The sequence below is a fragment of the Saccostrea echinata genome, unplaced genomic scaffold, assembly GCF_033153115.1.
Source record: "Saccostrea echinata isolate AGI-Se365-2 ecotype Australia unplaced genomic scaffold, CSIRO_AGI_Sech_v1 ptg000030l, whole genome shotgun sequence".
Classification (NCBI taxonomy): Eukaryota; Metazoa; Mollusca; class Bivalvia; order Ostreida; family Ostreidae; genus Saccostrea; species Saccostrea echinata.
In genome coordinates, this window is record NW_026889779.1 from 27,949,180 (window position 1) to 27,966,755 (window position 17,576).

At 33.3% G+C, this 17,576-nt stretch overlaps 2 protein-coding genes across 2 annotated transcripts; both read left to right on the forward strand.

The window, feature by feature from the left end:
* Positions 1-406: 406 nt before the first annotated feature.
* LOC133196655 (derlin-1-like) lies at positions 407-7,472 on the forward strand. The gene is made up of 8 exons (XM_061332514.1): positions 407-675; positions 2,643-2,754; positions 3,025-3,089; positions 3,237-3,263; positions 3,415-3,510; positions 4,497-4,549; positions 6,285-6,395; positions 6,856-7,472. Exons 1-8 carry the CDS (start codon positions 517-519, stop codon positions 6,992-6,994), a joined length of 762 nt encoding a protein of 253 aa, XP_061188498.1. The 5' UTR covers positions 407-516; the 3' UTR covers positions 6,995-7,472.
* A 1,255-nt stretch (positions 7,473-8,727) lies between these two features.
* LOC133197004 (alkylsulfatase-like) lies at positions 8,728-17,061 on the forward strand (the record flags this gene model as incomplete). The annotated part of the gene is made up of 4 exons (XM_061332844.1): positions 8,728-9,136; positions 10,474-10,613; positions 12,074-12,229; positions 13,009-17,061. Coding segments are annotated over 4 exons (852 nt in total), but the record flags the coding sequence as incomplete, so codon positions are not given.
* Positions 17,062-17,576: the final 515 nt, after the last annotated feature.

Genomic DNA, 17,576 nt, shown 5'->3' on the forward strand with positions numbered 1-17,576 from the left:
AATTTATCTCTGGTCATGCTGATGAGGATGGTTCAAAATAGTTGTTTTAAAATCAAACATGCTAAGTTTCAAAGTTCAGCTTCAAACACATAAAACAATTTTGAATTAAAAATAAATTACTTACATGCTTCACATGAACTTGTGTACCGTTTCGAGACCAAACATGTTATTGAATTTGACGCGCTATAAATAGCAATTTAAATAGTAAAACGAAATTTAAAATGTTGTCTTAGAATTAGTATTACTACTAATAAAACTGATAACATATTTTAAAAAAACAAATATGCATTCTATAATGCATGCAAATAACATACACATTTAAATAATATTTATTAATCAATTTGTCGTTTTCTTTTTCGTTTGAGCAAATATAATAGTAATTACATATTATACTTCCGGTTTGTGAAACCAAGTTTGTTTTGATTTAGGACACGTCAGATTAAAAAAAATTGTAGATTGTATGATTTGAAACCAATTAGAGGACGTTGAATCGTCAGAAAATAACCAAAAAGAAAGATGGCTTCAAACGATATAGGGGACTGGTATCGAGGAATTCCTCAGATGACAAAATACTGGTTTACCGGTTCTGTGGTGGTGCCACTCGTGGCAAGATTTGGACTAATTAATCCTAGGAATCTTATTCTTATATTCGAAAGTGTATTTTACAAATTCCAGGTAAATTAATTAAGTGTTGAATTATGTTTCTCAAGTTCTTTTGAAACACATAGAAAAATTTTGGTGGATTTAAATTGTCAAAATAATATTGTTGATGAAAACTGGTTTTGTGTTCCATTACAATAATGTTTTTTTTGTGTGTGTCCTGTCATACTCTTTTCATCAGTCTATGAATGTTTCAGAAATGTGATTGATGTCAAAAGAATAAAGTACTCAAAAAGAATTATCCAACTTAGTAATCTAAGGGCTGTCTCAATTCACCATCTTTTATATGCAATTCATTTTACATTTTTCTGGAATGAAAGAAATCTAAGTTTTTGGTCTTTACAATTTTATAACACCAAAAACGATGGTTACCAGCAGAACCAAGAAGCAAACCTTATGTCCCTGCTGTTGAAATATTTTGGCCTCAAAGAATACTGAAATGCTGCGATAGATAAATTTGTTTTACCTCTGTACACACACCTGGCAAATCATTTGAAATGAAAACATAGTACATCTCTACAACAGATTGTCATGTTTAAAAGTATAAGGAAATAGAACAGGAGAGTTGTATTTCTTTATTGTATTATCAGAGTTTTGATACCTTTTAATTGAATAAAAAATAATCTAATTGTGGTATAAGCATTGAAAATTGTGAGATACCTGAATTGTACTTGAATTGTTGTAGCTCTATTATACTATAGTAAATTCTCTTTCATCTAAGATTAAATCAGAGACATATATAAACATGATATATATATGTCACTAATTAAATCAATTCATTATGCCATTGATGTATCAAGTCAACCCATAACCTAACTCAGTCTGGCTCTTAGTCAACTTAACAGATGAAACCAAGAGATGAATTTATTGTCACTAAGAGAAGCACCACTACCAAAATTAAATTGCACACTTTTAAATTTTTTGTTGCTGAAGAACATGTAAAAACTTTCACTCACAAACTCATATTTTGTGATGTCTACAAGTCATTTTTGTGATTATTAAGTACTTGCATATAACTAGAGAGTTCCAAGGAATGCCTGTGTTGCCTGCTTTGTAGCTCTATTAAAGATTAAAATAAATCTTAGAGTGGTCATCTATATATTAACCACTAGCATGATAGTTCATGCATTTGCTTGCAAGGAAAAAAGGGCATCCATGGATATTACATGTATTAGACTGCGATACAATCTGACAATAAAAAAATATGGTTTCACGACCCTCAAATAAATAATTAATTGAAATTATTAGAAATAATTATCATTTTATGAATATGTGTTTCCAAAAATCCTCCAAAAGAGATTTCAGTGTGTCTTTACTGAAATTGTCAGCCTACATGATCCATTGTGGAATATATCCTGATGTATTTTCATAGCATTTAAATATGAGTTTGTGTGGTAGCTGAATATCATCAGTTTCATAGTACAGTATCATGAGCTGGTAAACTAAATGCTAATTATCAAAACCCTGCCTCTCAAATTCAAATGTCATAAGTAAAATTAAACTGTCCAGTGATTTTTTGTAAAGTAGGTCAAGGTCAAATGGATTGTAATGCTGATATTTTTTTTATGATGTTTTATGACAAACGGTGCACATGCTAAATGGCACAGACTTACCTCTTAAATGTAAAAAATATGCTATATATTGGCACTATGAAATATTTTGAAGAGGTCACATTTTAGGGTCAAGTGTCACAAAGTCAGTAGCTAGTATTGAAATTTACAAAAGCCATAGTTCCAAGCAAAATATGTGCAAAATATCAAATTCATATCTCTTACCGTTCTCAAGATATAAGGTGTGACAGACAGACAGACAGACAGACGCTGGGTAAAGTGATCCCTAAGTGTCATTCTGCTCTGCAGGCAACATAAGAAGGAATCTACAGTAATGTAAAGGTATTGCACACAGTTAAGTGAGTTGGTTAATGAATGATAAGCTGAACTTTTCCTAAAGAGATTGAATTCCTTATTTCCTTTTAATTACAGATCTGGAGACCAGTGACAGCTGTTTTATTTTACCCGATATCTGGACCCAGTGGATTTCACTATCTGATGAACCTTTATTTCTTATATTCTTATTCTACAAGACTTGAAACAGGTTCATAAAAATTAAACATGTTTTCAAATTACCAATGTTCTTCTTGACTAAGTTGTGTATCACCACACTGTGGTAGCTTTTCCCATGTTCACAGAAATTAGAAATAATATTCTACCAATGTTCAGTAATGCCCTGGGAGAAAATTCCCTCTATTCTTAGAGAATTAAAATACTATGAAATGGCAATGTACAGTCATGTTGTTATTCTTATTTTTACCATTGTTAAATATATGAGATCATTTTAGTTTGTCATACATCTTATTTTCAAAAGGTATATTCGATGGGAAACCTGCAGAGATGGCATTTCTGCTGATCTTCAACTGGTTGTCTCTTGTTGTATCCTTAATGAATATGTACTTGGAGAATTACAACAATTACATGTATTATCAATTTTTTGTTGTTATAAAAAATTCATTTCATATTTCTGTAAAATTACTATTTCTCCTTATGTTTTATGAGTTTTATCCTTAACCCTATAAACAGATAATTGGATTTGCTGCAGAAATGTGGGTAAGTACTGTTGAATCATAACACAGAAAAAATGTCAAAAAGAAAACCTTATCTTCAATATTTATTTATTTTTTGGGAGCTTTAAATCAGGAAATATGCTTAGCACACGAATGTTACACATCTATAAATGTGTTTATCGATGTTCTTGTAGCTCTTAATGGATCCCATGGTGTTAAGTGTCCTGTATGTTTGGTGTCAACTTAACAAAGATATGATTGTTTCTTTCTGGTTTGGAACTCAGTTCAAGGTTTGTTTTTTCATAATAGCGCTCTACATTAAATAAGGGAGTCCAGTACAATAAATCGCAATGTCCGTTTATCCTTTAGTCAGCCTGTTATTGACACAAGCACTCTGATATATTTCAGTGATTTAAGCACAGTGATATAAATAGAACATGGGTAAAGGAAGACGTTTATGGATTTTTGGTACACTGTTGAAGGTCAGGGTCAGAAGGTCAAGATAATGTCACTCTGTTAACTCTTGTATGTGACACATTACTCAGTTTTAGGTCACCTGAGCTGAAGGCTTACGTGATCACATTTTGTTTGGTGTCTGTCAACCTGTCTGTCTGTCTCTAAAGTTTTCACATAGTCAATTTCTCCTCAAGAACCACTGGGCCAATTTCAATCAAACTTGCCACTAATTATCCTTGGGTAAGGGGATTCAGTTTTGTTCAAATGAATAACCAGGCCCTCTTCCAAGGGAGGTAATTATGAAATAGTGAAAAAAAGTCTTCTTTTAAGAACCACTGAGCCAGAGAAGATGAAACTTATATGGAATCTTCGTTATTACATATTGTAGATTCAAGTTTGTTCAAGTCATGACTCTTGGGGATAGGGTGGGGCCATAATAGGTGATCAAAGTTTTACAAAGGAATATACAGGAATAAATCTTAAAAAATCTTCTTCTCTAAAACAGTGAAGATAAGACTATCAATATGTAATAAGTAAAATATTTTATTTTATAACTTTGCTTTCTATTCAACTTAGTCTTTCCATATATTCTCCACACAGGTGGAGGTTAGTCAAATGAAGAGAGCAAAAGGTTTTGGGTTATGAGATCAAAGGTCAAGGTCATAAAATTGAGATTTTGATTGGTCCTTACTGCATGTTTCTGTTTGAGTCAGAAGTCCAGAGGTTAACAATTTCCAATGAAATCCTACAAAATGAATCTTTTACTACTGTGTTATTGTTCTCTGTATTCATCATTTAGAATTTGGTGATTATTTTTCAGGCAATGTATCTCCCTTGGGTCCTGTTGGCCTTTAATATGATTATTGGACAAGGGTAAGTTTTCTGATTATACTACTAATTTTCAGTTTGTTATCATAGTATGGAGACAAATTTACCGGTATAAGACTAGCATTAACTTTTCAGAAAAGAAAAATGTCCTTTATTTTTTTTTTATTTTTTCATTCAAAGGTCTACATTAAAATTCAGTACTAAACCTTAATTAGGACTTATTTTTCTTTGAACATATGGTTACATGCACTTAGTGCAGGTTGTGCACAGGTTGTGGTATTGTAGTAGGAAAAACAGGAAGAATGAATAAAGAAAATATAGGGCTGGACAGGGAATCAAAATTACTAGTCAGGTGCTCTAACCACTGAGCTACCTAGGCTGATACCCGTGGTCCATATAGCTCAAACTGGGATATTGTCATGCCTCTATCAGGATATTATTTATACTCCATCAAATATTGGGCCATTCTCCATATTAATGTATAAAATTTTGATTCTAAAGAAAAAAAGCTGCATAGCATCACCTCTTCCAATGTTTTGATACATTTATGAGCAATAAAATAATATTCATCATCTAACATGTTATTGCCCCCCCCCCCCCCCAAAAAAAAATAAAAAGGTGCTATGCTTGCCTGTACTGAATTCATATTTTATGGTAACAAGTCTTTTGTGCACAGCTTTTGAGATTATATAAATCATAATAGACTGTAAAAGAAATACAGTGTAACTACTGTGTTATAGCCAAAGAGCTGATACATGTACCAGATACTTGTGATCTGGAAAACAGTTGTATTAAAGAAACAATCCTGATATGTGGAATTTCTTTGAAAAAGATGAACAATTTATATAATTTCATAGTGAAAGAAATTCAAAACATTAGAGTTGATAATTAAATTTTGTATGGTACTCATATTCAATGGAAAATGGTAGTAAAAACAGAGCTGAGGCAGTTTTTAGCTCTACTGGTCAGAGACCAGAAGAGTTTATGCGATAGTAAGGTGTCCGTTCGTCTGTCTGTCTGTCTGTCCGTCCGTAAACAATTTTTCAAAACACTGCTCCTCCTACAGTTTTGGTCTGATTTCAATATAACTTGGCACATAAGTAGACTACACTAATATACATAATTCTGTGTATCGGTTTTTGATTTCAATGAACGGTGTTGCCATGGTTACTTTAAATAGAAATTACTGTGAAAAACTTTCAAAACGCTACTCCTCCTACAGTTTTGATCTGATTTCAGTATAACTTGGCACACAAGTAGACTATACAAGGATACATAAATCTGTATATCTGTTTTTGATTTCAATGAACGTTGTTGCCATGGTTACTATAAAAAGGAATTTCCGTGAAAAACTTTCAAAACGCTACTCCTCCTACAGTTTTGATCTGATTTCATTATAACTTGGCACACAAGTAGACTACACTAAGATACATAATTCTCTGTACCAGTTGTTGATTTTGATGAACAGTGTTGCCATGGTTACTTAAAATAGAAATTTTCTTGAAATACTTTCAAAATGCTACTCCTCCTACAGTTTTAGTCTGATTGCAATAAATCTTGCCACAAAAAGAGACTAAACCAAGGATCATTATTCTATGTATTGCTGTTGCAGAGTTTGAAGACCAAGTGCTACTTTTATCTTCCTTTATAAGTACAACCAGTAGAGCTACAGTCTCGTCAGAGACTTCTGTTTTTTTCAGGTTTGATTTCAAGGTTAAAAAGGATTAAGCCTGAAAGTAGTAAGATTAAGTAAATGAGAAATATATGTTTTATTTTACAGAGGTCTAATGGAACTTGTTGGAATCATCGTGGGGCATCTTTATTTCTTTCTGATGTTTAAATATCCACAAGACTTTGGAGGAGCAAGGCTTATTTCAGTACCCAACATTTTGTAAGAAACACATGCTGCAATATAAACAATAGAGAATTAAATGTACTGCAAAATGCTGGCAATGATTTTCACAAGTAAAAAACATGTGTTTAAATGTAAATATTACCTGATTATGGAATACATGTAATTTGCAAAAAAGAAGTTTTCCATATTTTTAAATTTAATAATTTCATTTGGAGTAAATATGTATCAATTTTCTAAATAAGAGATGACAGAATTATTAACCGTTATTGTACTTACGGTTTATCAAGATGACCACTAGATTTTTCAATTACACAATAATGAAAATATTCAAAGCTTTGAAAGCATTTGGAAAAAAATTAGTTGTACTTAACAGAAGCACATAGAATCAGACTGACCAATATTGTGTATAGTAAAACACCATGCATGTAAGTTTCTATTTGTTAGGTAAAGAATCTATCAATAAACTAAATTAATAACTCTTTTCTTTGATTATCAGGTACAAATATTTTCCAAACAGAAGAGGTGGCATGTCAGGGTTCGGAATACCTCCATCAAGTCGTCGGCAGGCCCCTGATAATAACGCGGATAATCAAAGACATCATTGGGGGAGGGGCCAAAATCTGGGAGGAAACTAATGTGTCATCATATGATTTGTCTTACTAAATTAACTTGCATCCTTTTTTTAAATGATGGACAAAATCTGTGTTATCTATTTAAAGAATTTTATGGGGTTTTTTTTTTTGTATATTGTGTAATTTATACTTTGAAAAAAAAAATCCTTTGATGCCTGCCATTATGTTCTGATGCAGCTTGTTCTATTCACATTGAAGTCATTCTTGATCTATACATGTATTGTGATGGACATGTACATTGTAAGTCAGATATCCTAGTTATTAATCATTTAATGATTTATGTGTTCATGGGTTCTATATGATGCAGTCATCGATTGTGAGGATGTGTTGGAACATCCTGTACATATATCAGTGTACTACTCTAACGCTGAATGAGCTTTATGTACTGTATGGAGAATTCATTTCTCTGTAGAAACATGATACATGTACCTGTCAATCTAATTAAAATTAGACTTGTAATTTTCACTCCTCTACGATACGCTTCAATACATTGAAGCATATCGTAGAGGAGCGAAAATTACAAGTCTAATTTTAATTAGATTGATGTACCTGTGCATGTATTTTCAAAATATTTGTGAAATATTTTATTATATGAATTTGTGAATTGCAATAAATTGATCATATCTTCATAACTATACTGTACTTACTTATTCTTTATAGGACATTTTATGAGGAAGTTAAATTTTAGGGGTACAGTTCTTTCCAGAAGAATTTTTCCATTTGTTGAAATGATTTACATGTCTTGATGAAGATTCAACTTTTTTAAAAATCCATTTTTTTAAATATTCAAGGATTTGTGAGATTAATTGTTGGAAGATTAACTGTGTCAGAAATAAGATAGAAAAACTTCATATAAAACATGGTTGTTTTTCTTTACAATGATACATGTAGTGATGTAACTTCTCTCAAAAAAGTTTTAATTTTGTAATCAGGTAAGAATTTTTAATATTCTTTATTTTATAAAATCACGCCAGCCAGAAATGCTTAATCACAAATTAGTATTATGTAGCCTAAAGATATGTTATTGAGTAAATTTTCAGAACAACACTGAACTGTGTCACTGGCCATGCTGGGGTGTGTTGACATAAAAATTGACAAAAAAGGTGTTTTTTAGAAGAAATTAAAAAAAAAAATCCCTTTTATTTCTATTTTTTAAAGATGAATAAGGAGGAGAGAATCCCTTAAAAACCAGCAGGGCCAAGGTGACTCAGGTGAACATTGTGGTCCATGGGCCTCTTGTTCTGTAAGGAATGGTTCCAGGGGTATAATGAGGTCACAATACCCGGGGATCTAACTTTTACATTGGAATAACCTGTTCTTAAGAACAGCAGAGCCACAATAAAAATTATATAACTATGCTGGAGTCGAATTCCATGCAATGATGAGATAAAGCAGAGAATCAAATGGTCCTGGGGAAAGGTTCGGACCTTTGCACAGACACTTTTTTTCTAATAAAAGTTTACCTTCATAGTATGATCATGAAAAATATTGTTATAATTAACTATGGGTAATTTTTTATACGCAAACAGAATGCCTGTGACAGCAACTTAGGCATGTAAGTGAAGAACGTAACAGGGTTAAGGTTGAATCAGGTGAGCTTTGTGGCCCATGGGTCTCTTTTTTTATTTTAAAATGTAATCATTTACTTAAGAAAAAAAGATCAAAGCACAGTTTTAAATGTTATAAGTTAGAGAAATAAATGCAAAAGTTTCTGGAAAAGATTATGCGCAAGTTAATTTATCTATGGAACTCTCCAGAATGTCTACTTTCTCTTTCACATCATGAAGGAACTTGGGAAGATTATTGATGTTAAAGATGTCAATTTGAATGAACCGGTGTCAGAGGAAGTGATTAACCTAATTAAGAAGGAAGTACATGAACATGTTTTATTGATATTCAAAAATCAAGGGATTGTCGGCGGTGATCGTCATGTGGAAATAAGTAAATGGTTCGGGGACTTGGAATCCACATTTTACAAACACCCAAGGTCGCCTCATCCTGATGTTTTTCGTGTGTCAAATAACGAGGAGGAGGGGTGCACGAATGTGGGGCGGACGGGATGGCACATTGACGGGAGTTTTATGAGAGAGCCATTCAAATTGTCACTCTATCACATGGTGGCAGTCCCCAAAAGTGGGGATACAGGTTTGTCATTGTTTCCAGACATTCACCCAAACATTTGTAACGGGAGCACAGGTGCTTGAGGACAGGACCCCCCCCCCCCCGATATAGACCCCGGGTCTGTTCGACTTTTTTCCTCATAAATTATATATGTATGACACATCTGTGATATAATCTATATCATCAATTCGGAAAATTGGCTTAAACAAACATTTTATAAAAATTACTACCCTACTCTATATATAAATTAAAGAGAGTGGGTAAATTTTGTAAAATGTTTGTTTTAGTTAATTTTTCCAATTGTTGGTATATATTATATCACAAATATATCATTGAAAGATAATTTAAGAGAAAAAAGTCGAAAAGGCCCGGGGGTCTATATCGGGGTGGGGGGTGAGGTCCTGTCCTCAAGCACCTGTGAACAGGAGAGGAGAAAAATGGACCAGACTGGGATTTGAACCCGGGCCCCCTGAATCTCCAGTCAGGTGCTCTACCAACTGAGCTATATCTGGCTACCGGCAATCGAACCCATCTGATCACCATGTACATTCCATCCTCCTTAAAAGTCTTCGGCCCTCGAAGACACCAACCCAGACTTTCCCTTGGCAGGTCTTTCACCTGTCACTTCCAGGGCATGGCACAGCACCAAATGTAATGGGAGAGGAGAAAAATGGATAGACCAGACGGGGATTCAAACCCCTGAATCTGAATCTCCAGTCAGGTGCTCTACCAACTGCATGAGCTATCTGGCCACCGATGATCGTACCCATCTCTCCGCCACACATTTTTTAAATGCATTTCTGACTCCTGCTATTAATCATGAAGCTGTTTAGATTTCCAGAGTACTTACTTGTAAAGTATTAAAATAAATACCTTCTGATGTGTGAATATAATACATTTATGGGTTAGAGGGCAATTAAAATGCATTTTGTCGGACTGGAAAACCAAACAGTTTGCCTAAGGCCATTAGGCTGAAGGCAAACAGTTTGGTTTGAGGAGTTGACAAAACACATTTTGCCTGAGCACTCATGCAGTCATTATAAAGTATAAATGTTTTGTTACCTTTTCCTTTTTATTTTGACATATTTTGTGCTGGCTTTCATGTTTGCGATAATTGATAAGATATAGCTGTTCCCGATTACCGTGTGTTGAAAAAACATCGTAGTGGTCTACTATCTCATTGACAGGTCCATTATCTCACTCTATGGTCCTACATCGATTTTTTTGACTGCTCAGTAAAACATTGGAAATATTAGACTTCTTTTAGAGTAGATTTATATAGGAAACAATTTTTAAAGGTATAAAGGTATAACAATAAATTTTGTTTTACATGCAATGGACATTTCCTCTGTTGCTTACAGCATTTGTACCACTGACAGACTTGATTGAGAGTCTACAACCAGATGTAAGAGCCAGGTGGGAGAGGCTGTACATGGTCAGTGATCGTCGCTCAAAGTCCACACACCCCTTAATATATGCACACCCTGTCACAAAGAAACCAGTAAGTTACTATTTCATGGCAGTGACATAAGGTTACTGACCACTTTGACTAAATATTGTTTTCATTGGCAAGTAGTATTTTGAAGTTCTGAAAGTTTAAAGGAGTCAATCCGCATCACTGGATTATTTCATTATTATTCAAAAAATAAATAGTAAGCTTCTCTTGCTATCTGTTGTTATCTCAATCAAGAAAGTCTTCTAGTTGAAATATGAACTTCATAATTATTTACTTCTTACTTGATATATATTTCATGATACACTGATAATTAGACTGGTCTCTTTGAGGGAACTTGATTTTCATGGTTGACAAAGTGTAGAGTTGCTATACATTTGAAATTTATATTTCATGGAGGACATGAATTAGTGGGACTATTCATACCACAAAAACAACGAAAATTAACCCCCAATAAAAATGAGTTATTTCACAGTATCTTAAAAACTCAGAGCTTTTGCAATGAAATTTTATATCACAATTTTTATGGTCTATAAAAGACCACTTTTGATTTTGAGGTAAAAAAGTCAAAGGTCGAGATCAGAAATTCATACAATGCAAATAACAATTTCCAAGTGATAACTTCAGTTTTCTTGAAACTTTTTGCAAAGAAATTTATCACAACTCCTTGTGCCCTAAAAAAGACTACTATTGATTTTGAGGTGAAAAGGTCAAAGGTCAAGGCCAGGAATTCATACATTCTGTCTGTGTGTAACACTTTCATTTCTGGACCCTATCTTAAGAAGCTTTTGAGATTTTGCAGTGAAATTTCATATTACAACTCCTTATGGCCTTAAAATGACCCTGTATTGGTTTAGAGGTCAAAAGATAAAGGTCAAGGCAGAAATTTATATATGGCATAAAATGGTTTCTAGATGAGAAATTTTAATCTCTTTGAGCTTTTTCAGTGAAGTTATACATGTGTATCATATCTCCTATAGACTTTAAAAAGACCCCTATTGATGTTTATGTCATAGGTCAAGGTCAGATATTCATACAATGCAAAAAGTTGTTTCCGCTGATAACTTTGGTTTTCCTTGAGCTTTTTCTATGAAGTTTTATATAATAGCTTAAGGAAGACCCTGTTTGATTTTTGGATAAAAAGGTCAAGAGGAAAAATTCATATTTTGCTTAAAATGGTTTCCTGGTTTTGAGTTTTTTTTAAACTGAAAAAAAAACCTGGGGATCCATCCAATATTTTTCTTTACAGCAATTGCATACAATGTACATATTTTCAGATGATAACCTTAGTTCTCTATGAGCTTTTGCAATGAAACATAAGGTCATGAATTTCTTTAACCTAATAAAGACCCCTACTGACATTAAGGTCAAAAGCTCAATGGTTAGGGTTGACCTTTTTTCTTTCTACATTTCTACATCTGCATACTTTTTTCAGTTCTTCCACCCTCTTCTTTTTTTTATTAAAGGGATGGGGATACAAATTTTCTGAATTTTCATGTTTGTTGCAGACTCTGTGTTTTCACCTGGGAATGACTGATGCTTTTATGTGGGATGCTGGGACTGACAAAGAGAGAATGACAGACTGGCCTGAAACCAAACACATTCTAATGGAGATCCACCAAGAAATCGAGAAAGACAATCGTAGACTGATTTATTCACATAAGGTAAACTTACTAGGACACTTAAATGATAAGGATAAAGAGGATATTTATTCCCTCATGTGTCTGCTTGCTCTTATGCCCCAAGATCAGAGATCAGGGGGTGTGATATTTTTGTCCTGACTGAAAATCTGTCATTCTGTATTAATGTCTTTAGCTTTAATGTTCTTTATAAGGAAGTTAGAGATATATTTGGCAGTTATGATATATGTGTGAGCTTTGATATTTGTAATCACCCTGTTCATCTGCCTGTCCATGCAATTGTGTCTAGGCCCTAAGTTTGGAATGGAGAAACAGTGTAAGCTCATAATGGGCATGAAGATTGCATATGATATAAGAAATTCAATGTGTATTGACTGTAATCCAAGGTCATCTGAGGCAAATTCAAGGTCACTAAGAAAATTCTAAAAATCCATGGCCAGTTGAAATTTCCTAATTAAGAAATGAGGGGATGGTATTACCCACTCAAAAATATCTGAAATCCGAAATATTTTGAAATATAAATTAATCATATTGATTAACATCTTCATCAACCCGTGTGCACAGGGATTAATGTCTAATAGTTATTTATAATAATAGTTTGTATAGCATGTAGGACAGTAACAGTGTGTTCCATATAAAAGTTAACTTAGTCCTAGTGTTATTCTGTTCCTTAATACACCAGAGCTGAAAATTATAACTCTTCATGCAGTGTGTTTATTTTAATATTGAGCTGGAATACCAGTAAGTTATACATTTCTTGTATGTTTTTAAAGTTTTACATGTTCATGTATGTTTTTTTACAGTGGGAACAAGGCGACTTCATCATCTCTGACAACCTGGCCGTGGGACATGAGGCCTCACCCGAGACACAGTACCCCGTATCAGAAGTGGGCCTGCGCATTTTACACCGAACCACAGTGAAAGGAACTTCCACGCCCACCAAATCTTAAATTAATTTTACATACGTTTTGTTAAAAAAAAGTAATATATGCATATATGTTCTAGCTGTGAAAAGCTCTGTCAGCAGTTAATAGTTTAATTAGTGCCCTAGTATGAGAGCTTCTCCTTGTGGACTATATAACACACTTGCTAGTCAAAGAATATAGACCTTGGTAGTAACCTTGACTTAAAGTACTTCTCCATTCCTTAGAAGTAATCCAACCAAGCCCATATAGTGCCCAATAAACACTGTATTTAGAATTGGAGGTACATTAGAGTACATATATATTGCTTTTCCAGTACTGATAACCCACTTTTATGCCTTTATTTTTATTTTGGGTATAAAATTAACATGAAAAGATTGTTTTACGGGTAGAATTTATGTATTTGAGTCAGAGACACAAATTGAATAGATTTGTCTCATAAGACACACTTGTATATGTTACAGCAACCCTCATTTATACAATTGCTAGTAGCTGGTTTCTTCTAAATAATCCCCGCTTAATAAACAGTGGATATGGATTAGATCATTTATTAATTATGTATTTATTAATTATGTATTTGTGAGAGATGTTTGTTGTAGATATATTTATTTACATTTTTTTGTTATGCCCCACCATGAATATGGCTGAGAAATAGTGTTTTACATGTCTGTCTTCCATCCTTCCGTGTGTCTGTCCGTCATACTGAAGATCACAAAAATTTAAAAAAAAAACATTTTTACAAATTTTGGTTATTGTTTTATATAATCTTTCATTATATAATTTACATGAAAATAATTTTTTTTTGTGAGTAGACAGTCTTGCGTAATTATGCAAAAATAAAGTTCTTGCGAATAAAACATGTACTTTGCATTTAGCTCAGTTTTAAAGATTTTAATCCAAAATTCATACACTACTACTTATTGGTGAGAGCAATTAAACTGGCATAATTTTCTGACCTTGACCTTACTATTACCTATTTCATGTCTTGTTCAAATCAATTGTTAAGGATATATTCATATCAAAAAACTCTTGCACTGATACATACTAAGTCAGGGCCATTCAACTGTGTCAATAGAGAGGTTTATCAAGCTCACTTGTTGTACTTGTAAACTACAAGTTAGAATTTCAAGTACACGTTTACATTATTTTTCTTGTTTAGCAATGTATAACGTGTATGTGTACTTGTAAGTATTTTCAATGTACTAGAAGTCCTTATCATTAAAAATCATTAGAATGCACATGAAATCTATTGCATGTATGTATATCACTGTTTTTAATGAATATATGCATGTATTAAATTTTATAAGAAATAATTTGAAAAGAGTTCTTATAATTTAATCCACCAAAGTCTGTTTTTAAAATCTAGATGTTGTGTATTTAACACTCTATATAATTGTAATTTTATTTTTTAGACGTTTAGTTCTTTATATCAGTATTTGCATCAAATCTTCAGGTTTAGAAAAACACACTTTTATTGAAAACAACTACAGATAAGGAAACATAAGCTACAAGTTTGGACTTATATGTACTCAGCAATTTACAAGTAAGTGCATACATGTAGAATTTTGTGAAAAGCAAAATATATGTCGTAATGCACAGATTTCTGGGGGGGGAACCCTTGCTACACGTACGCGTACACGGTTTGCTAAACTCTCTAATTTTCTGGCCTTGACCTTCACTATTCATTTTTAGCTCACCACAACAAAGTTGAGAGGAGCTTATGTGATACCTTCGGTGTTGGTGTCGGTCTCCGCATCCCAGGTTAAAGTTTTTGGTGCAGTTTGCTTTTTAATTACATGTAGTTCTATGCCCTACATTAGTCAGAGATGCATGGAAGATGCTTCTAGTATGTGTCATTGTACCAGTCAAGTTTCAGATGCTGTAATTTCAGCTAAAGAATGGTCAGATTAATGATTTTGGAGCAGGTTAAAGTTTTTGGTGCAGGTTAAAGTTTTTGGAGCAGGTTCATTCTAAGGTAACTAAAAGTTCTAATTATGTTGACCAAACTTGCACAAATGATACATCTAAGGATACACACTTAACCAGGCTAGCTTCGGATACTGGATCATCTGACTTACATTTTCTGGCCTGAGTGACCAGGTTAAAGTTTTTGGTGCAGATCCATTATCAAGAAACTATAAGGCCTATCTGAACCAAACTTGCATTGATGATGCATCAAGGGATGAACAATCTCAAACTTGCTTCAGATGCTGGATTTGAATACATTTTCTGGATCAGTGACTAGTTTGAAGTTTTTGGACAAGTCCATCAATCCCAAGTAACTGCAAGCCCCACCAGATCAAAATTGCATAATTGTTGCATCTTGGGATGTACACTACTACATCAATAGTTTAGTTTGGGACTTTGCCTTACTAAAAGACACCCTTCGTTGAGGTGAGCTCTTAATCTCCGATTACCTATGTTTTGCATTTATGTTTCAAATTTTTCTTCAAACTCCATAGATACAAATTGATAAGAGCTATTCAACTGTGTCAAAATTTGCTGACCTTGACTTTCCATATGACATTGACCTCAGTATTAATTGTTTTGCATTAAACATAGTAAAGAGTTATGTATATGAAAAAAATATAAAATTATTACTACCTTCATTTTGAACAACTATCATATTTTAATATTATCTCTGACTGATAATGGTACATTTCTTTTCATGTTGCAATACAAGTTTACCTTGGGTGGGGAATTCATGTCCTACATTTTTATTGTTTTACAAATGCATCGTTTTCATACATATATATTTTTGTAGATGGAATACATATATAATCATACCCCCTTAATTGAAGATTTGGGGGGGTATATAGTTTTTGCCCTGTCCGTCTGTCTGTCCACAAAACCTTTCACATAGCCCATATTGAGTGGTTGGAGCTAGTGCTCTCATATTTCACATATGCATTCTTTGTAACAACACCTTCCTTTGGGTACCAACATATTTGACCTCTTGACCTTGGAGTTTGACCCACTTTTGCAAAAATTTACCCAACTTTAACCTTGGCCATAAACTTTGAACTTGGTGCTAGTGCTTTCATATTTCACATGTGTATTCATTGTGAAAATACGTTTCCATGGGTGTAAATATTTTTGACCTTGGAGTTTGACCCACTTTAAAAAACTTTAACCTTGGCCATAACTTTTGAACAGTTAGTACAAGGGCTTTCAAATTTCACAGGTACATGTATATTCCTTGTGACAAGATTTCCTTTGGATACCAACAATTTTGACCTTGACCTACTTTTGAAAACTTTAACCTTTGCCAAAACTTTTGAACAGTTGGTGCTAGGGCTTTTATAATTTGCATGTGTATATCTAATTGTGTATTTCTAATTAAAAGGTATTCCCCTGCGTACCATTAATTTTGACCTTGGAGTTTGACCTACTTTTAGAAAAATAACTTTGACCATAACTTTTGATAGCTTTGTGCTGTGGCTTTCATATTTACCAGGTATATGCACTGACACAAGTCCTTTCTTTGGGTAACAACATTTTTGATTTCTTGACCTTGGAGTTTGACTTGCATTTAAGAAACTTTAACCTTCGCCATAAGCTGCCATACAGGTGCATCAGTGTATTACGAACAAATCGTGTTTTTTTTTTTTTACGAATTTTCAATGATTTTCTTCATTTCTTGCTCAGGAAGTCTGAATTTGAAGCATACTGTAATTAAGTCTTGAAATATTTTTTGGTATCCCTTTAATCTTGCGAATCATTGTTTTGAATCTTTGAGAACATTGTTTTACTTCTATTCTTCTGAATAATTTTGCTTTCTGTAAGATTTTGCCATGACAAACATGTATGTATATGTAAGAAAGATTTTTTCAAAAACTGCTTCGTATATCAGTCAGCAATCAAGTTTGAATTTTGTGAAATTATAACCATACTGGACTGAAGAACAATAAAAACTGTTTTTTCAAGTCTCAATTTTGTAATGTTTAATTGGAAATTAATACTTTCTGGAGATGTAACTGCAAACAGTGTCTGAAAAAGGAGAGGCCCATGGGCCACAATGCTCACCTGAGTAACTATGGTCCTTCTTGTTCTTATCAGCAGTTCCATTTACCTATATACAGTTAAACCTTGTTATCTCGAACTCAATGGGCCCAAGAAAAAACTTTGATATATCCGAGGATTTTTGATATCAGGGTTAAATACTTCAAGAATAAGTGGTTGGGACTTCCAAATCACTTCGATATATCCATGGTATTTGAGATATCAGTGTTCGAGATATCAAGGTTCAACTGTATTCCTACATAAAACTTTGATTGCTTATTGTAGCCCCATTCTATCCCCAAGGGGTCATGATTTGAACAAACTTGAATCTAAACTACCGGTACCTGAGGATGCTTCCATGTAAATATGACTAATAAGGCTTTCCTGTTCTTGAAAAGAATTTTAGTGACTCAAGTTACCTAAAAAGAGCATGGGGGTGAAAATTA